The 21,186-nt window shown below is 41.3% G+C and overlaps 2 protein-coding genes across 3 annotated transcripts in view; both read left to right on the top strand.

Moving 5' to 3' along the window:
• The window catches only part of stxbp2 (syntaxin binding protein 2), a 14,619-nt gene extending 6,054 nt beyond the window's left edge, over positions 1 to 8,565 (top strand). For both annotated transcript variants that reach the window (XM_027155155.2, XM_047807865.1), the window contains exons 8-19: positions 48 to 132; positions 1,424 to 1,554; positions 1,917 to 2,024; positions 2,995 to 3,052; positions 4,037 to 4,102; positions 4,189 to 4,269; positions 5,677 to 5,818; positions 6,479 to 6,585; positions 6,671 to 6,769; positions 6,859 to 6,944; positions 7,164 to 7,324; positions 7,688 to 8,565. In XM_027155155.2, coding sequence (XP_027010956.2) covers positions 48 to 132; positions 1,424 to 1,554; positions 1,917 to 2,024; positions 2,995 to 3,052; positions 4,037 to 4,102; positions 4,189 to 4,269; positions 5,677 to 5,818; positions 6,479 to 6,585; positions 6,671 to 6,769; positions 6,859 to 6,944; positions 7,164 to 7,324; positions 7,688 to 7,767 — 1,204 coding nt within the window. In that variant the 3' untranslated portion in view covers positions 7,768 to 8,565. The remainder of the gene's footprint in view (positions 1 to 47; positions 133 to 1,423; positions 1,555 to 1,916; positions 2,025 to 2,994; positions 3,053 to 4,036; positions 4,103 to 4,188; positions 4,270 to 5,676; positions 5,819 to 6,478; positions 6,586 to 6,670; positions 6,770 to 6,858; positions 6,945 to 7,163; positions 7,325 to 7,687) is intronic.
• Positions 8,566 to 8,930: 365 nt separating this feature from the next.
• On the top strand, positions 8,931 to 19,129 carry xab2 (XPA binding protein 2). Its single transcript, XM_027155173.2, has 19 exons — positions 8,931 to 9,094; positions 10,727 to 10,875; positions 10,965 to 11,088; positions 11,195 to 11,392; positions 11,586 to 11,720; positions 12,277 to 12,441; positions 12,535 to 12,679; positions 12,765 to 12,916; positions 14,989 to 15,108; positions 15,190 to 15,321; positions 15,814 to 15,945; positions 16,026 to 16,139; positions 16,243 to 16,405; positions 16,671 to 16,861; positions 17,415 to 17,537; positions 17,658 to 17,823; positions 18,239 to 18,365; positions 18,518 to 18,627; positions 18,722 to 19,129. Exons 1-19 carry the CDS (start codon positions 9,059 to 9,061, stop codon positions 18,781 to 18,783), a joined length of 2,544 nt encoding a protein of 847 aa, XP_027010974.1. The 5' UTR covers positions 8,931 to 9,058; the 3' UTR covers positions 18,784 to 19,129.
• Positions 19,130 to 21,186: the final 2,057 nt, after the last annotated feature.

A 21,186-nucleotide genomic window follows, 5' to 3' on the forward strand; every position in this document is an offset into this window, starting at 1 on the left:
GTACCTGAACCCAGTAGTACTGTATTTCACGTCTCGTCTTTTCTCAGGGGTCCGAAGGAGAATTTTGCGCTGGCTGAGATGGTGCTGGACCGATTAAACGCTCACAAAGCCGACAACTCGAGCATGGGAGAGGTGAGACGCTCGACCTTCTGTACACGACCCCGACTCATCACATGCTGACTCTGACTGATGGATGAACAGAACATCAAACTGATCTGTGATTGTAACAAAAGCATTTTCTTCTTTCTGCCTTTATTTTCCGATCTTCCTATGCTGTCTTATACTCTCCTTTTTCCTTCTTTCTTTCTTTCTTTCTTTTTTTCCTTCTTCTCATTCTTCTTCTTCAAGCTGATACTTTCCTGAGCTAAAGGTGCGTATCTGAGCAGGTGCCGCTTGCTTTTGCTCCTTCTTTCTCTCGCTGGCTTTCTCGTCGTGCATTCCAATCTTCTCATCATCTTTATTTTTAATATGTTTGTCAAACTGCCTCCGTGTTCAGGACGCGTGCGTCACTTCACGTCACGTCACTTTAAAATCATACTCTGCTTATCATCGGTACGCCGTGTTGTTAGCGCCGTCATGATTTAAGGAACAGATCACTCGAGGGTGTGCTGTTATGGGAAGGTAATCGAGTCGAGGTTGTATGACGAGTCGAGGTTACGGTGCTGGACGACAGACCGGAAGGTTGTAAGTTTGAGTCCCAGTTCAACCTTACTGCAAATGCTGGGCCCCTGAGCAAGGCCCTTAACCTTCAACTGCTCAGGCGTATAAAAATGTAAGTCACACGGATGGTGTCGTAAATGAAAACGAGTATTTTTCCATTTACATCACATCTTGAAGTCTTCTGTTCCTCTTATACCATCGCAGCTTGCTAATGATCACATGACGTTTTTTTTCTTTCTTTCTTCCATTTAATCTTGTGCAATGTTCCACAACACACACGACTTCAGCTGTAGTTCCCACGACTGCTTCTGGGTTTTTTTTTTTTTTTTCTCCCCTTTCTCATATTACACTTAATAACATGTGGTGCGGTACACAGTGAAATGAAAGTGTTCTTCCAGGACCATGACACTACATACAACTCTGTGTGCAAAATAGTCAGTTATATGGATTAACCACCTCCGAATGAGCTGTTACTATAGAAACGGTAACATATCAGAAAGGGAAAGAAGACGTAAATATATACCGAGAACAAAGGCCGTGACTTTAAGCTAGTCTAGTCAGAGCTTCGATGTTCTCCTGAATAGATGCAGGCAAATTTTCGCCATAATCACAGCTTCGCTGCTCCTGACCAATCAGAATTGAGTATTTAATGATCCAAAATGTAGATCTTGGGATGCATTGTTTTAGTGAGTTAACACATAGTCTGTGTTTGTTAACATGCATGATGTGTGTTGTGATGGTTTTACTGCATGTTTAATGGCAGGGCACCGATAAAGCTCGCTCCCAGCTGCTGATCGTGGACCGTGGCTATGATCCCATCTCTCCCATCCTGCATGAGCTCACGTTTCAGGCTATGGTTTACGACATGCTGGACGTCGAACAGGATATCTACAAGTGAGTGACGGTTTGCTCTGAAAAAGATTGTTTACCAGGGATTAAAACTAACTCTATTCAAATCTATAAGAGATTTTAGTAGCTATGATGGCTAAGGTGTTCAATGGTGTCAGAATATTTTGTAATAAATGTGAGGGTTTTTTTTTTGTGTAAAAAGCCAAACCTTATTGGAGCTTTGCTGTGTGTGGAGTTCAGAAAGCAGCTGGAATGTGGTTAATGGTTTATGATCAAATACAGTAACAGTAACAAGTGATTAACGCCGCATCACTCAGTCGTGGCAAAGCTTTTCTAACGTTAAGTGACCCGATCTCTACGCGATGAAGTGGTAGAGCTGCAAACTCTGTATGTTGGACTTCTCACAGGTACGAAACAACGGGGCTCGGGGACAACAAGACGAAGGAGGTTCTGCTAGACGAGGACGATGAGCTGTGGGTGCAGCTCAGACACATGCATATTGCAGATGTCAGCAAGTAAGAGCATCGCTCGCTCAAACTGACAGAGGCGCACACTGACAGAGGCGCACACTGACAGAGGCGCACACTGACAGAGGCGCACACTGACAGAGGCGCACACTGACAGAGGCGCACACTGACAGAGGCGCACACTGACAGAGGCGCACACTGACAGAGGCGCACACTGACAGAGGCGCACACTGACAGAGGCGCACACTGACAGAGGCGCACACTGACAGAGGCGCACACTGACAGAGGCGCACACTGACAGAGGCGCACACTGACAGAGGCGCACACTGACAGAGGCGCACACTGACAGAGGCGCACACTGACAGAGGCGCACACTGACAGAGGCGCACACTGACAGAGGCGCACACTGACAGAGGCGCACACTGACAGACAGAGGCGCACACTGACAGACAGAGGCGCACACTGACAGACAGAGGCGCACACTGACAGACAGAGGCGCACACTGACAGACAGAGGCGCACACTGACAGAGGCGCACACTGACAGAGGCGCACACTGACAGACCCTGACAGACCCTGACAGAGGCGCACTCTGACAGACCCTGACAGAGGCGCACTCTGACAGACCCTGACAGACGCGCACTCTGACAGACCCTGACAGAGGCGCACTCTGACAGACCCTGACAGACGCGCACTCTGACAGACCCTGACAGACGCGCACTCTGACAGACCCTGACAGACGCGCACTCTGACAGACCCTGACAGACGCGCACTCTGACAGACCCTGACAGACGCTGTGTGTGTGTGAGAGAGTCTGTCAGTGTCTGTCAGTGTCGCGCGCACACACACACTCACACACTCACACACTCACACACACACACACTCACACACTCACACACTCACACACACACACTCACACACTCACACACACACACACACTCACATTCATCAAAGTTGACACTATTGAAACCACTAATTATTTATCCCCTATTCTAAAACAAACCCCTGGCCTGCTTTCAGGAAAGTGACCGAGCTGCTGCGTACCTTCTGTGAAAGTAAGAGGATGGACACAGACAAGGTACGGAGTTTCACGTTTAAACATGTCATGTGACGTCTGATATCATTTCAGAATCAGAATCAGGTTTATTGGCCAAGTGTGTTGACACACACAAGGAATTTGGTTCCAGCTGTTTGTGACTCTCAAAAGTACAGAAATAAATAACACTATACTATACAAGACAATGTGATACAATAGACATTTGTAATATATCAGAAATTTTTGAGACTGGAAGAAAGGCTTAAAAAAACATGTTGCGTCCTTTTAAATATGTTTAATGTAGGACATGTTTGGGAATCATAGCTCGATCATTTTAAGAAAAGAATCATATTGTAGATGATTCATTTGGTATCATTAAATATTGATTCGCTGCCATTACGAATTGAATCATTTCATAGCAGATTCAGAAGTATCATTAAATATCGAATAATTATTATAGAAATGAATGAATGAATGAATATTATGAATCCTATCATAGGAGATTCAGTGATCTTGTTAAATATTGAATTATTACTATATGAACCGAATCATTTTGTACCAGATTCAGTGGTATTATCAAATATCGAATCATTACTGTACGAATCAAATTATTTCATTGCAGAGCTTTGTGTCATTTGTTAAATATCAAGCAGTTACCATATGATTTGAATCAATTCATTGCAGATTCTGTGGTATTAAATGCATAAAATATCGAATCATTTCCATATGAATCATTTTGTACCAGATTCAATGGTATTGTTAAATATAGACCGATTCCGCCATGAATCGATCTGTATTATAATAAGTTCACGGTATGGTTTTAGCATCAGATATTGAATCGTTACCATATGAATCGATCATCTGTTTAAGCCTGAGGTTGTTATACTGCATCAGGATTTAATGATACTCATGTTGTTGCCATGCCATAGTGTACAGCACAGTACAGTACTAAAGTAGAATTCAGAGGCTGAACAACATCGTGGTTCATCTGATGTCTGTCTGGTGCTTTTTTTTCCCCCTCTTCAGGCCAATCTGAAAGATCTATCTCAGATGCTGAAGAAGATGCCACAGTACCAGAAAGAGCTGAGTCTGGTCAGTGTTGTGTATCAGTGCACCGCTGTGCTTTCCTCTGCTCTCGTGTGTGTGTGTGTGTGTTAACGAGTGTGTTTGTTCTGCAGTACTCCACTCATCTGAACCTGGCTGATGCCTGCATGAAGAAATTCAAATCCTCTCTGGATAAACTGTGTGAAGTGGAGCAGGTTAGCGATGGTTACTTAAACATAGCTGTTCACTCAACGCTTTCTAATTACACCTCGTCCTGACACCGTCCTCTACGCCTTACGTCTCTGAGATCACTTCCTGCGTCCTAAACCGCAAACACCTGCTGCTGTCTGAAGAGAAACAAAAATAAAACACCTTTGCTTTTAAAAGCTAGATTAAAAAATAGATATATTTAAACATATTTACATTTATCTTTCCTTTCACAACCAACACAAAGATCAGTTACACAGCTAAAAATTAGCTTTATCACTAGAATTATTATTCTTATTTTTATTATTATCAGCTATATTTAGCTTCCTTGATAAGGACATGGTTAGCTAAATAGTTAGCCTAATAGTTAGCCAGCAGGCTTGGTGCTAAACCTGGCATCTATTTTACACGATGTACTCGATAGCTAGCTTACTACAGACCTAGCTACTTAGTTTTTATTAGACAGAATAAGTGCTTGATATTCGCTAACTTGCTGCGATATGATAAATAAATGTATGTTCAGCTAACATGCTAGAAATCCGCTAACGTGCCAGAGAAGCAGGTTGAATTACTCAGACTAATACTTAGCCTAATGTTAGTTGTTTGACTAGCAACCATGACTCAGGTTTTTCATGATATATAATGGTTAGTTTTATACACTATCATGTTAGTTACTGGTTTTGATCATACACTATAATGTTAGTTACTGGTTTTGATCATACACTATCATGTTAGTTACTGGTTTTGATCATACACTATCATGTTAGTTACTGGTTTTGATCATACACTATAATGTTAGTTACTGGTTTTGATCATACACTATCATGTTAGTTACTGGTTTTGATCATACACTATAATGTTAGTTACTGGTTTTGATCATACACTATCATGTTAGTTACTGGTTTTGATCATACACTATAATGTTAGTTACTGGTTTTGATCATACACTATAATGTTAGCTGTCTTGCTACTGGTTTTAGCTACTGGTTTTGATCATACACTGTTAGCTACTGGTTTTGATCATACACTAATGTTAGCTGTCTTGCTACTGGTTTTAGCTACTGGTTTTGATCATACACTGTTAGCTACTGGTTTTGATCATACACTATAATGTTAGCTACTGGTTTTGTTCATACACTATAATGTTAGCTACTGGTTTTGATCATACACTATAATGTTAGCTGTCTTGCTACTGGTTTTAGCTGCTGCTTTCTGAACAAATGTAGTGTTTGAAACATACGGTGTCAGTGTGTTATAAACAGGATATTGCAGTGCTGTTCAAACATCACAGTGGTTTTGACAGATTGTTGTGGACGCCCTTTTTCTTTCCCCACTGTGTGAGCCTCTTACTGTATATGTGGCATACAAACAGCTCGTGATGTTAGTGTTGCTTTTTTTTCTCTCTCTGTGTTCAGGATTTGGCCATGGGCTCCAACGCAGAGGGTGAGCCACTCAAAGACGCCATGAAGAGCATCGTTCCTGTCCTGCTGAACACGGAGATTCAACCCTACGATAAAATCCGCATCATCCTGCTGTACATCTTTTACAAGAAAAAGGGTACGACTTCCTCTGTGACTTCACCACTGGCGTGTTACAGTGCAAGAAGACACTACACATGCTTTTTCTCACTCTTCTGCACACACACACTGTGGTTTATTAACAGATTACTAGTTAGAGTGCGAGTGGAGACGGGTGTGTTTGTTCTGTGCTTTAAAAGTATTGGCACCCCAGCTTTATTTATTTATTTATTGCGTTACATTATACAAGCTATAAGAGTGTTTGTACATTATTTATTTTAGTCTTCTTGCATTATTTATTATTACAAAATCTAAAATAAATCTTTACAATTAGATTACTTGAACAATATCATCATATTTTGCTGTTTTGCTAAAAAAAAAAAAAAAGATTCTATTTGTACCATAAACATTGCCAAGAAATTGACAAAAACTTTAAAGTGGCTATCACAATTAAAGCTGCAGTATGCAATTCTTAAAACGTTTTTTATACAATATTACGCCATTAAGTGGCTCCTTTAACACTCTAAGAGAAAGATTGCAGGCTACAAGTCAGAGTGAACGAACTGTTGCCATAGCAACAGTAAAGTGTTAAAAAGAGGGCGTTGATATAAAACTGTGATTTTGAGCCTGCGTGTGGTTTTAATCGACACCTTCTGTAATGAGTAACGTGTAATAAGTGATGGAGGTTTAATCCCTGCAGGCGTCGCTGAAGAGAACCTGACGAAGCTCATCCAGCACGCTAACGTCCAGGAGAACCGCAGCATTATCACCAACCTGCAGCACCTCGGCTGCCCCATCATCACCGGGGTGAGTTTCACCATCCGTCCAGTCTACGTCTGCTCCATGTCTTCACTCGCCACAAGGGATGTTAACTTCCTGTTGTGCTTTACAGGGTGCTAATGCTGGGAAATCTCTGCCAGAGAGGAAAGAGCGGATCGGAGACACGTACCAGCTCTCCCGCTGGACCCCAATTCTCAAAGACATCATGGAGGTCTGAGAAATGCTTTATATACATGAGCCACGATCCATTTTACTCTCTGAGACACGAGTAAAATTTTCCCAAACTTTATTTCTTTTCAGAACGTCATCGAGGACAAGCTGGACAGTAAGCAGTGGCCGTTCATCTCAGATCCTGCGCCCATCAGTACCCAACAGACCGTAGTGAGGTACAAGCACTGTGTCACTCACACACATTATTTCACACACTGGTTAACGTCTGCGTTCACACTTTAATACCACACAGGACCCAGCTTGTCGTGTTGGAGAGTGTGAATTCCTTTGTCCTGAAAACGTACTATTATTAAACCTATAACATTCATTTTTGTGCAGTAAATCAGATGATTGTGGTGTTTATTTTCTCTTTGTGATGTTAAATCAAACCCCAGCAGCGCACGGTTTGGACACTGGCACAAGAACAAGGCAACGACGGAGTACCGCAGCGGCCCCCGGCTCATCGTCTTTGTGATCGGAGGAGTCTCACACTCAGAGATGCGCTCGGCTTATGAGGTCACCCGCGGCACTGACGGCAAATGGGAGGTCCTGATTGGTGGGTTGATTTATGGCCTTATGTGCAGACCTATAAAATTCAAAACATCTTTCCAGCCATTTTATCTTATTCTCTGTGTGTGCCTGTGTGTGTGCGCGCGCGCCTGTGCGTGTGTGCGCGCCTGTGTGTGTGCTCTTTCAGTACAAACAAGGTGCTGAAATTGTACATTTGTGTAGCCCCCCACATACACGTACACAAAAGATAAGGGACATAGAGTTCGGGTGTACAAACTTTTGTACCCAAGCGCACACCCATAAGGAGTGTGTGAGTAATGCAATATAGACAGTTATTTCCTCTGGAATAAAAGGCTAATATATGGTTTATATGTTGTAAGATTTAAACATGATCTCCTCTTGGTTCCAGGTTCATCCCACATCCTGACTCCATCCAGTTTTCTGAATGATTTGAAGACCCTGGATCAGCCTGCACACGTCTCCACTTAACAGCGCAGCCTCCGAGCCTCTGAACCCTCACAGACATGCCGTTACATGTGTCCGATTTTCTGTTTAATCCTGAGTAGTAATCTGATGATTCACTGCCTTTTAAGGTTTCTTTAGAACAGTGTGTATATATACGTATGTTTGTGGTATTTAAATAATTTAAAATGACAGTGACAAATGACATGAAGATGCTGGATACTGAAACAGAGACGTGTGAAGTCTCTGATCTGCAGACGTGTGCTTCCTACTGTCAGCTGGTACAGGCACTGGGGTGGAGAAAAGCTTTACACACACACACACACACACACACACACACACACACACACACACACAGGATTACTGAAAAACAATTTGTAGCTTATAGACCACCTCTGATAATTTCTTGTTTTATTATTATTTTATCATTACAGTATGCTCAGCTAAAGCATCTGCACTTTTAATTCTCTCTCTCTCTCTCTCTCTCTCTCTCTCTCTCTCTCTAATTTTAGCAGATGGGTGAAGGCTAAAAACCACTGTATAATATGAATAAGTGTATAATATCAATAATAAAATCATGCTGCATATTAATTTTCTTTCTTTGTTTTCAGTTCCTGCCACCTAGATAGTGATGTTTGGAAGCATTTTTCCTTATCAAGGTTTTATCTTTCTTTTCTTTTTTCTGATTCTAAACTGGTGCATCACTTTCTTTCCTTTCTTTTTTCTTTCGCGTTATACGGTTACTTGGGTTTTTTTATTTTGTTTTTTTTTTTCTTCCATCTTCATGCTTTGGATAAAACCTAAATAAACTCTTTATTCAACTCACAGATGATTCAGTGTTTGGTATTTTACACTTTACTGCATTAAATACTGAATTAAAACATTTTCAGTAATTATGGTTCATTAATAATTTTTTTTCTGGAGTTATTCATCCATTTGGTTCATTAATACTTAGACTGTGACCTTTTTATATATTGTACTTATCTTTATTTAAGTTACATTTCTCAAAGAATACAGTTATTACCCATTTCCACGCAAATAAAACTCTTTATAAGTAATAAATAAAACAAAACCACTAGACATTAAATCGTGCAGTTTTCACAAGCGCCGATAGGTGGCGACGAACATCACTTGCGCCACTCACAGACGACCGTTACAACGTTTTTAGCCAATAGAATTCGAGGAAATGTTTTTGTGGGCGGGTTTTATTTCGTCCACAAGACGTTTGGCTAAGCTACATAGCTAGCTAGCTACGTGTGCTGTATTGTATAAACATCCTAAATAACTTTCGGTCCTTCAGAACTACAGGAGGAGAAACATGCCTATTTTTAACGGAAAGCAAGACGTTGTGTTTGTACGTATTTTTATCTATTAAAATAAAACTATAAAAGTTTGTTTGAAGCTGCCTAGCTAACTAGCTAACACGACTAGCCGCTAAGCTAGTTATTGAAGCTAACATTGACTCGGTTACGGAGAATTTGTGCTTTAATGTCGTTATTAGTGAATAATTTGATATTTATTCAGACACCCAGACTGTAGGACATCAGTACATTAGAGTTTATTTACTCTTTCCCCTCTCATACGATATTATTTTGTAATAAACTGTAAGATAAAAGATCCTAAAGGGTGAACGATGTAACACACGGTATCGCATCGTGATGTCAAACATTTCACGATATTACACACGATAATTCAGTTCAAATCTATTTCTATAGAGCTTTTAACAATTGACGTTGTCTCAATGCAGCTTCACAGAACATAACCATAGAACAAAAGAATAATATAAGATTAATATAACACAAAATTGAAGATTAATGTTAGATATATTTAAATGTGTTTGTATTTATCCCTGATGAGTAAGTCTGAGGTGACTTTGGGGAGTAAAAAACTTCCTTGGAGGTAAAGGAAGGAACCTTGAGAGAAACCAGACTCGTATGGGCGACACTGGAGGGTGTGATTATAAATATACAGTCTGATAAATGTTGTATTGATAAGGAGGTTGTTGTCCTCAAAAACAACATGGAGTTGGTATCTTCTCTTTAGTATAGCAGAGTCTAACTGGAGCTGGTAGATGTCTAGATGTCTAAGGATCCTCACAGGGTCGGCCTCGTCTCAGTGGAGGTCCAAAATCTATGTGTGACGACATTGTGGGTTAAATTACAACTAAACTGGAGAGCTGAATTTACTGTTTTAATTTGTTTATTTATTAATTAACTAAAAAACTAATGAACAGTGTGTGTTGACACACACACGAAATTTGGTTCCAGCTGTTTGTGACTCTCAAAAATATAAACATAAATAACATTATACTATACAAGACAAGATTATACAAGACAACGCAGATGTGATACAATAGACAGAATGAGTATAAAATATGAATACAGAATATATGACTGATCAGTTATGTACATAGTGTGAGTGCATGGTAGTGCAAATAACAGTATTCTGTAATGTTGTGCTTTTTTTGCAATATGCAGCAGCAGTAGTGTGTAACGTACACTGATGATGTGATGACTGACAGTTCTGATAATGTAGTACTTAAGTATTTAAGATATTTCTGAAAAATTTTCATCTTGAAGTAATGCTGATATTTGATGGTTCTGTCGCTCATCTTTTCCCTGCAGACCAGGGAACGCTTATTAAAACCGTTTGCAGTCTTATTTGTGGTTCTGATTACATTGAAAACTTTACTGTTCCTATTTTTATTTCCTTTCTGCTTTTTTTAGTAGCTCTAAGTGCCTCTGCATTTGTGATCCTGTCCTCATGGGTGTTTGAGATGCTCGTCATCACTTCTTTGGTTTGTCAGTCCTTTAAAGGTTCTGCGTTTAAGCTGATAATACAAGGTTTTCCTTTCTTGAAGTAGAAACACAGTAGAAAGCTAAAACAACCCGAAGAATCCGAGAAGCATGGGGAGACGAGTGTTTCCTCGGACACACGTCTCAGTCTGACGCTGTGAACTAACCCTTAACTCTGACCTCTGCTTCAGGAGGAAGATGATTTGCCGTATGAGGAAGAAATCATCAGGAACCCGTACTCGGTGAAGTGCTGGATGCGCTACATCGAGCACAAACAGAACGCACCCAAGTCAGTGCTGAATATGATTTACGAACGAGCGCTTAAAGAGCTACCGGGCAGGTCAGTGCGAGCTCCTGGTTTGGTTTAGCAGATCTTAGTTTATTAAATGATTTTCTTACTAATATTTGCATGTTTCTGAAAAACGGCAGTTATAAATTGTGGTACAATTACCTGAGAGAGAGAAGGAAGCAGATCAAAGGAAAATGCATCACAGATCCAGTGTACGAGGAGGTCAACAACTGCCACGAGAGAGCGCTGGTCTTCATGCACAAGGTAACTGACATCGTACTTTACTGCTCAGACACTGATGTAACCTTTTTTTCCCCACGCCGCACTCCATGTCACTCGTTTGACTCTTTCCTCCCCCGTTTCTTGACAGATGCCGAGGATTTGGCTGGATTACTGTCAGTTCATCGTGTCTCAGTGCAAAATCACAAGAAGTCGGCGCACGTTTGACCGAGCGCTCAGAGCTCTGCCCATCACACAGCACCCACGCATCTGGCCCCTGTACCTCAAGTTTGCTCGAAAGTTACCCCTGCCTGAGACAGCCATCCGGGTTTATCGACGCTATCTCAAGGTGTGTGTGTGTGTGTGTGTGTGTGTGTGTGTGAGAGAGAGAGAGAAAGAGATAATGTGCTGCAAATCTTCACCTGTAACAAACAATTGGGTTAAATTTCTAAACAGATATTCTTCACTTTTAAACAAAGTTTCACTTCACTTATAAACATAATCACCATTTTCTGGTGTGTGTGTGTTTATCTTCTACCCAGCTTTCTCCAGAGAATGCAGAGGAGTACATCGATTACCTGCACTCTGTAGGACGGCTGGACGAGGCGGCGGTGCGGCTGGCAGCCGTGGTCAACGACGAAGGGTTTGTCTCAAAAGAGGGGAAGTCAAACTACCAGGTTAGTGTGTTTTAGCACCTATGTGTATGTATATACACACGCACACACACACACACACACACACACACACACACACACACACACACACACACACAGGCACTTATTACATGCAAATCGTCGGATGTTTGTACATTTTTAATAAGATTAAAATCAGACAGCCTCCGAATGGAAGCATGAATAAAATGAATTATCTTTACTAGCTAAAATTCATATTGAATTACAAAAGCAAAATCAGCTTTAGGCTTTATGTTTTAAACTCTATATCTCTATATACACTTCACAATAAATAAAATACAGGCCTTATATTAAAACTGTGAGCACGATAGGTAACAGCATCAGGTACAACCAAGTTATAGAATTTAATTACATTCCTGTCATCATTTCCATCACTTTTTTTTGGTTTGATGATGAAATGTAACCCAGCAAAAACTCGTATGCGATTCTTTCCCACTTTGGTGAGCTGGAATTTGAGCTAAATTAATCTTTACATGCTGCAAAACACACAAAACCCGAGCTTCACACCAATCTCTGCCGTTTCTTTGCCTCCTCGTTGTAGCTCTGGCACGAGCTTTGTGACCTCATCTCCAAGAACCCAGACAAGGTGACCTCTCTGAACGTCGGTGCCATCATCCGTGGTGGTCTCACGCGCTTTACAGATCAGCTGGGCAGGCTCTGGTGCTCCATGGCTGATTACTACATCCGCAGCGGCCATTTCGAGAAGGTATTTTACTGTCTGCTCCTCTCAGATACATGTTCATCAAACCCCGAGCCTGAAATCTTTGCGTTTAACTTGTCGCGTGTTTCGTACGTGAAGGCGCGTGACGTGTACGAAGAGGCGATTCAGACTGTCGTCACCGTGCGAGACTTCACTCAGGTGTTCGACAGCTACGCCCAGTTTGAAGAGAGCATGATCGCCGCCAAGATGGAGACCACGTCCGAGATGGGACAAGACGACGACGGTAAGAGACGAATAGAAAACGCGTGGCGGTGTTTCGATCAACCACACAGATGTCGTGACCGATGTCGTACTTTGTTTTTCTGTAGACGACATCGATCTGGAGTTACGCTTGGCTCGGTTCGAGCAGCTGATCACACGCCGGCCGCTTTTACTGAACAGCGTGCTGCTGAGGCAGAACCCACACAACGTCCATGAGTGGCACAAGAGAGTCAAACTGTACGACGGAATTCCTCGCCAGGTGAGCGGAAACACACACTTATCTCTTTACCTCCAGATTTACTTCTGTCTTCTTTTCACATGTTTAGTATTACAGTATTGTAGCTAAAATGTAAAGGAAGTCTGTTTCCATCAACCCAGATGTTTGTTATGATGTACACATTGTTTAAACGTTAAGCTACCTGAACATAACGGCGAGTGTCCACATTTGCAAATTAGGTAAAAAGCATCGCTATGGTGATCTGTATATTTGCCACTTTCAACCTTGGAGTCCAGGGCCAGTAATTTATAAAGACTCTAATAATGATCTCAGAGAGCTCCTAATTTAACTTAAACATTTCTAACCGAATCTTTTTCTTAAGAGTGATTCAGGACCTCGGAGCAACTCTGAGCAAGGAAAATACAACAACTTTTATCTTAGATAGGAGGCGGGGCTTAACCCTGTTACTAAGTGACACGTTCTGACAACCAAGACTGTGATCGGGTGTTCAATAATAAAAAAAAAGGAGTGCTTTTTAAAATCTGCTCTATTATAAGTCTGACTTTATCTCTTAAGATAGTTGAGTCTATATGGTGTAGGGATTACGTCCGTGACCGATCATAGTAGAGATGTTCTAACATCTGTATGTTATAAATGTAATAAATATAATAGAAACGTAAATGTAAACAACTCTGACACAGAGCAGAAATGTCATAGAGATGTTAGAGTATCTCTAAATGACATAACGACAGAATATATTTACACTCAACATTATAAACGCAACACTTTTTATTGCTCCCCAACTCAAAGATCTAAGACTTTTTCTACGTACACAAAAGGCCTATTTCCCTCAAATGTTCACGAATCTGTTTAAATCAGTTTTAGTGAGCACTTCTCCTTTGCCGAGATAATCCATCCACCTCCCAGGTGTGGAGATCAAGATGCTGATTAGACAGCGTGATTATTGCACAGGTGTGTATTAGGTCTGGCCACAATAAAAGGCGTCTAATCTACACGATCTAATCTGTATCATTTTATTAACTCTATCGTTATTAAACATTGTACACAACACATTTCTTCTCCCTCTTCACCTTTCAGCCATTTTCTCCTCTGATAAAAAAACTCTTAATCCTCTTAAAAGTCCTCCTCACGACTCCTGACACTTTTTGAGCTCTTAAGGGTTTAGATGCTCACATTTCTAAGACCTTTCTTCACTAGGAGCAAACACTTAGCACTAATTTTCCCATGATTCCAGGCCCTGAGTAATACCAAAGTGCTCTGAGGTGTTATTGTCATGCTCCACAACGGCAGATCCCATCCCTTAAGGTTTAAGTTTTCAGCTGCATGTTCTGTTAAAAACGATACTGAAAAAGCGAACGGCAACCTTCATTGGAGGTAAATGAAAACCCGTGTGAATGTTTTTAATCCAAACCGGCTTTCAGTCGGACCCGAAGTCATTTCGCTTATTCGGCAAAGATTCAAAAACGAGACACTGTACATTAGTTTGCTCTAGGTGAACTTTAACCCCACGGATATTTGCCGTACATGCGCACACAAGTCAGGAGGCAGATTGTGTCTTATTTTCAGTAAATAAATAAACTAACAAATACTTCCTGAAAGGGGGCACAGTGGCTTAGTGGTTAGCACGTTCGCCTCCCACCTCCGCCTTGTGTGTGTGGAGTTTGCATGTTCTCCCCGCGCCTCGGGGGTTTCCTCCCCCGGTCCAAAGACATGCATGGTAGGTTGATTGGCATCTCTGGAAAATTGTCCGTAGTGTGTGAGTGAATGTGTGTGTGTGTGTGCCCTGCGATGGGTTGGCACTCCGTCCAGGGTGTATCCTGCCTCGATGCCCGATGATGCCTGAGATAGGCACAGGCTCCCCGTGACCCCAGAAGTTCGGATAAGCGGTAGAAAATGAATGAATGAATGTATACTTCCTGAACCACGTTTCCCATATCCAGTCACATCAGAGTTGACGGTTTGCTTCTCTGCTTATTATCTGCTCCTTCAGGCTGATTGTTGTTGAAAGTGTGATCCCCATTTATTTTTCACGTTTACCTTTTGAACGGGATCCATTTTGTGAATACTTAATAATTTGTGTTATTTGTGCGCAGATAATAAACACCTACACCGAAGCCGTGCAGACCGTGGATGCTGTGAAAGCCACGGGGAAGCCTCACTCACTCTGGGTCTCGTTCGCCCGCTTCTACGAGGAAAACGAACAGCTGGATGATGTATGAAATGACGCAAAGCTCTCTTCTGTCTTTTAGCACTGCATTACGATATTCTTAACATAACATCGAATCTCCTTTAAGGCCAGGACGATCTTCGAGAAAGCCACCAAGGTGAACTACAAGCAGGTGGACGACCTGGCGGCCGTGTGGTGTGAATACGGAGAGATGGAGTTACGGCACGAGAACTACGACCAGGCTCTACGTATACTCCGGGTCAGTCTCAGTATCCTATGCTGCACACGTCTAACAGAACTTACTCAAAACTGCTAAATATCTGCTCGTTTTAATATTCAAACACGTTTATGTACATGTGACTAATAGCATGTCACCATCACCATAGCAACAAAATGTTTCCTCAAACAAAAATTTGTCCTTAGTCACCCTCATCAAACCTACATACTGTATATATATCTAGATCTAAATAGATCTTAAATATTTCAGCATCATCTGCAGAATCCAGACTTTTATTCACCTCGATTCATCACACAGACATTTAATTCAGTCTAATGAACAGAATAGTAATCAGATTATAAGACTTATTTATTTATTTATTTATTTATTTATTTATTTATTTATTTATTTATTTATTTATTTATTTAATGACCAGAAGTGAATATAATGGAACATTTGATCTGTTGTGTATCTGCTGATGTGCCTGAGTCAGTAGCTTATTTTCCATCGTCGGTTGTCGTCGTCTCTTCACAGAAAGCCACGGCGATCCCGGCGAGAAAAGCCGAGTACTTCGATTCGTCGGAACCGGTGCAGAATCGAGTGTATAAATCCCTGAAGGTCTGGTCCATGCTGGCAGATTTGGAGGAGAGCCTCGGGACCTTCCAGGTATCAGTGACCTACTACAACTGAAGTCCTGCCGTCAATAGGAACGAACATATTCTAACGTGTTGTATCTCTTCTTACAGTCAACTAAATCCGTGTACGATCGCATCATCGACCTCCGCATCGCCACGCCTCAGATTATCATCAACTACGCCATGTTCCTCGAGGAACACACTTACTTTGAGGAAAGCTTTAAGGTAAGACCGCGAGCTAGGATTGTTTTAAATTGCTTGTCAGAAATGTCTTCAGGAACCGTGTCAGGATGAATTTTTTCCCCCCTAAACCTCTGCTACGTTTCAGGCGTACGAGCGCGGCATCGCGCTGTTCAGGTGGCCGAACGTCTACGATATCTGGAACACGTACCTCACCAAGTTCATCGATCGCTACGGGGGCAAGAAGCTGGAGAGAGCACGAGACCTGTTTGAGCAGGCTCTGGATGGGTGTCCACCCAAATTCGCCAAAAGTAAAGCTTGCTCGAGTTTATTAAGTCGTGCTAAGATGTTTGTTTTTGTGCAGGAAATCATAAACATCTATAACATAAGAAATTAGATCATGAGCAACATCGCAAACTATGTAAAAGTGGATCGATCTCAGAATACTAATATAATAGGCAGCGAGGAATCATTGTTAGTCCATTTTGTCTGATTGCGATATCCAAATACGCCGACGTAGGTCTTTGGTTTGAATGAAGGTTGGAGAACTTTTGTACAATCTGTTCCTTTTCCTAGCCATCTACCTGCTCTATGCTAAGCTGGAGGAGGAGTATGGACTGGCCCGCCACGCCATGGCCGTGTACGAGAGATCGACGCAGGCCGTGGAGACCGAAGAGCGCCACCTTATGTTCAACATCTATATCAAGAGAGCTGCCGAGATTTACGGAGTCACTCACACCAGACCCATCTATCAGAAAGCCATCGAGGTACGGTGCTGTCTGTGCATCACGGGCTGCAGGAGTTTATCTGTAGCTTGCAGTGCAACATCCGGATTCACTGAGTAACCGTCTGAGTTATGTGTTAAATCAGGACGCTGTGCCGGGTTGGAAAAATCCGTTCCAGGCGAAACGTTATTGGAGCCAATTTCAACCAGGAAACTTTTTCATATTATGTTTTGGAATCTTTCCTGTAATGCTGTTGCAACACACTTGCGTTGCCATGCCAACAAAACACGCCTACAGCGTTTCCAAGCACAGAACTTGAGCGAAACACACGAATAATCGTGAACGTGAAAAACTTCACGACAGTCCTGAGAATTCACAATCAGCTGGAATCAGGACAAATTTTCCCGTCCCAGATTTAACAGTAAAATAAACTGAGTCATTTCCTTACAAACTGAAATAGCAGCTCATGTGAAAGCCTGAGGTTCGAACATCTACCTCTCCGTGCTGTAGCCCGTGATGTAGAGTGTGAGGTGTGGAGGCTGTATAAATGCCACCGTTACAATGTGTGTGTTTGTCTTTGGCTTTGTGATCCCAGGTTCTCCCAGACGAGCACGCCAGGGACATGTGTCTACGCTTCGCTGACATGGAGAGCAAACTGGGTGAGATCGATCGTGCGAGAGCTATTTATTCCTTCTGCTCCCAGATGTGCGATCCCAGGGTGAGCCATCAATCATTCTACTCCATCTCTGTGTTTATATACAGACTCGACCTCGTTCTTAATGTTAACTTACTGTTTACGTCTACACCGATTCCACTCCTAATCGTCTCCTTTTTCTAGATGACTGCTCATTTCTGGCAGACCTGGAAGGAGTTTGAGATCCGGCACGGGAACGAGGACACGATCCGCGAGATGCTCCGGATAAAGAGAAGCGTCCAAGCGACCTACAATACACAGGTCAACTTCATGTCCTCACAGATGCTCAAAGCAACAACCAGCACTACGGGTAAGTGAGCCATCATCTACTACCGTTTCCTCTTGACTCCATAATTATCGGCACCTGTTTTTAAAAAAAAAATAAATAAAAAAAATCCACTTAATGCCCTGGGAATGCCATGTGCTTTTATTTTTATTTTTTTACATTGTGCCATTTTTATGCTCAGCAATTTAGGATGTTACTGACTTGAATCAGTGGATGAAGTTTATGCATTGAAACATATAGATAAAATATATTTATGTGGTTATTTATATGTGGTGTGTGTGTGTGTGTGTGTGTGTGTGTGTGCGCACGTGTGTGTGCATGTGCCTTTTTGTTTGTTTCTTTTCTCTCTCTCTCTCTCTCTCTCTCTCTCTCTGTGCCTGTTGTACGTGTGTGTGTGTGTGTGTGTGTGTGTGTGTATGCGTGTCTTTCTACCCGTCAGTGTCAGACCTTGCCCCAGGACAGAGTGACATTGATGACATGAAGATGTTGGAGCAGAAAGCACAGCAGCTGGCTGCAGAGGCTGAACAAGACAAACCCAAACTTAAAGACAAGATCCTCTTTGTCAGGTCTGACCCTTTTCCTGCTCGCCTTTTATTTCATTTCCTCACAGCACCACACCTGAACTTCCACAGAAACTCCACACACCCGGTGTGCATTAAAAATAAACTTTGCCTCATTCTTTACCTTGTGTGTGTGTGTGTGTGTGTTTACGGTGCAGGAGTGACACCTCTCGCAGTGAACTGGCTGAACTCGCCAAACAGGCCAATCCAGACGAGATTGACATTGACGATGACGAAGAGGACGGAGATGGAGATGGAGAACCAGACGGTGAGTTCACCTGCACTATTTCACAACCAGCGTAAGCCTCAGGGTGTCAGTCGTGCGGTTTTGATTCTCTCTCTCTCTCTGGTCTTTTGTGCAGAAGTGCAGCTCGAGCAGAAAAGCGTCCCTACAGCTGTGTTCGGAGGACTGAAGGACGACTGAACGGACTATCGCGACGTTTGTGATAGATGATCTCAGCTTCTTGTGACAGCCAGAAATTGGGTATATTTGCAAAATGCAAATGAGCTGATTAGAATCGGTCAAGCATCTGTGCACTTCCTCCTGCTAACGTAAATGTTGTCCGGTATCAGGATTTACTGTCTGGTGTGATTAACATAGTGCCACATATGAACACCAACACAAGGGGTCACACTTTGCCCTGATTCACACAATCCTAAAGAAACAGTCCTGAGTTTTATAACATGATCTGTCACATTTCTATTGTGTGTGAATTACTGCAGTTAGTTTTATGTTTTTGTGTACTGATTAAAAAAAATCCATCCACTGATGAATTGTCTGATCATCATATAATGAATTTATTATTAAAAATAATCGTACTTTGTTTATTCTGTGTGCAAACATTGAAAATGCGTGACTTTAGTAATCACTTTCAAACTACAGACGTTACACTTAACGGCCCCAGCGAGCTTTTAATGACATTCACGCTAGGAGGGTTTTTTTTTCTCAGTCACCTGATGTCTCATGTTGCATCCTTGAAGCCAAGCAGGTAAACCAAACATAAAGAGGGTTTCTATAGTAACAGTTTACACACTTACGCACAGGGACTTGTACACTGGACGCGCTACGTAAATGGATTATAGAAACATTTTTATTGACGTATTTCTTTTTATTTTTTCTTTTCCTGTAAGAAGATATGTTTTAACATCTATGGCAGGAGGTATAGCAGTATCTAGCAGTCAGAGGTAAAGATATAACTTTGGGTGTTCAGTCACATGCACGAGATGTTCCATGATGTAAAATGTCTCTGAAAACTATGATGTTTATTAATAAGTTAGAAACCCTGTGAAATGTTGTGGTGTAAGTGGAATAAACCGCATGCACTTACAGGAGAGCAGTGAAGTGTGTAGTGGGAACAATACCTGCTCTGTCACTTCTCCATCAATGATTATTTTCCAGCAACCGCATGATACAGGATGTTTTATTTCTTTATATATGGTTTATTTTGAAAGATTTAAAATGAAGGAGATTTTAATATTTTATTGGCAACCGGATTCACCTGGATGTTCTGTTCATTGCTCGGTACAGAGAATAGTGATGATGTTTTAATGTGATGATCTACTACAAGTGACATCTTGCTGAATAATCAGTGGCAATCAGATCAAAACGAAGTTTAAAGCTTTATATTTAAACCTGGTATAGAGTTAGACTCCATAAAACTTAAATATATAAAGGTTTATATTTGTGTTGTCAGTAACAAACTTCTTGGCTGTTTATGATTCTGATACAGACATCTTTAAAAGGTGTCCGGTATCGTTTTGGTAATAAATCTGTACTTCTGAGATTCCTTGTGTACAGAAAATAAGTAAGTGCCTGAGGAAAAATCTGTCCGTAATGAGATTAAAATATTTAGGTGAGTTAATCCTCTTAGAGCTGTTTGAACGCTGGTCCAAGACTTTTACGCAAAAAATAATTCAAATAAAAAAAGGAGTCATGTGACATTCTTGAGCTGCACATGAGGCAGAATATCATCCTGATAAATAGTAGTGAAGGATATTTTGAGGATATAATATTCATGTATTACTTTATAACTATTGTATGTTTTTTTTTATTCTGCAAAAAAAAACCTAAACATATTCAATCATATTTTCTGAGAGAGAGAGAGAGAGAGGTGCCAATAATTTTGACACTTTCCTTTCTGTGGAGTTAGATTGGAAAATTGGAGTCAGTCTGTGTAATAATTAGTTTATATGTTAATATTTGGTCAGTTCAGACTCTCTGGACATCGTCACACATATTCATTTAATATCACTGAGTTGAATTCAAGCAACTAAGAAATGTAAGTAAAATCAAGCAGCAGGTTAAAAGCTGTGACGATTTATCAAATTGTAATTAAAAATTCAGTGATGTTCAGTATGTTCAGGCTTTTGAGGCACAAACACATACATTCAAACCTGTTAGCATTATTTCTCCTTTATTTCTGACCTTAAACCAATCCTCAAGCTGCAGGAAGGTGCCAATAAAATCGTATTGCCCAGAATAAAAATAAACAATTATAAACAAATGTGTTTGAGCAAAAAACAAGGAATTGATTACAAATGTAATTCTATAACTACCTGATTTAAAGCTGGGGTCTATGTTGTTTTAAAGCCAATGTTGACATTTAAAATCACCAAAACAAACACGCCCCTAACCCAAATGGGTCCCACCCTTGTATCGATAGCTCCGCCCACACATACATACGTAACCCAGGCGACTAACAGAAAGAAACGTGTCTTTATCATAGCTGAAGGGAAGAACAATACGATTGCAGATAAACAAACAAGCAAAAATGCCACACAAGCATAATGATGTAAAGGACAAAGGCATATATTAGTTCTGTGTAAC

Source organism: Tachysurus fulvidraco, chromosome 24, assembly GCF_022655615.1.
Source record: "Tachysurus fulvidraco isolate hzauxx_2018 chromosome 24, HZAU_PFXX_2.0, whole genome shotgun sequence".
In the NCBI taxonomy this organism is placed as follows: Eukaryota; Metazoa; Chordata; class Actinopteri; order Siluriformes; family Bagridae; genus Tachysurus; species Tachysurus fulvidraco.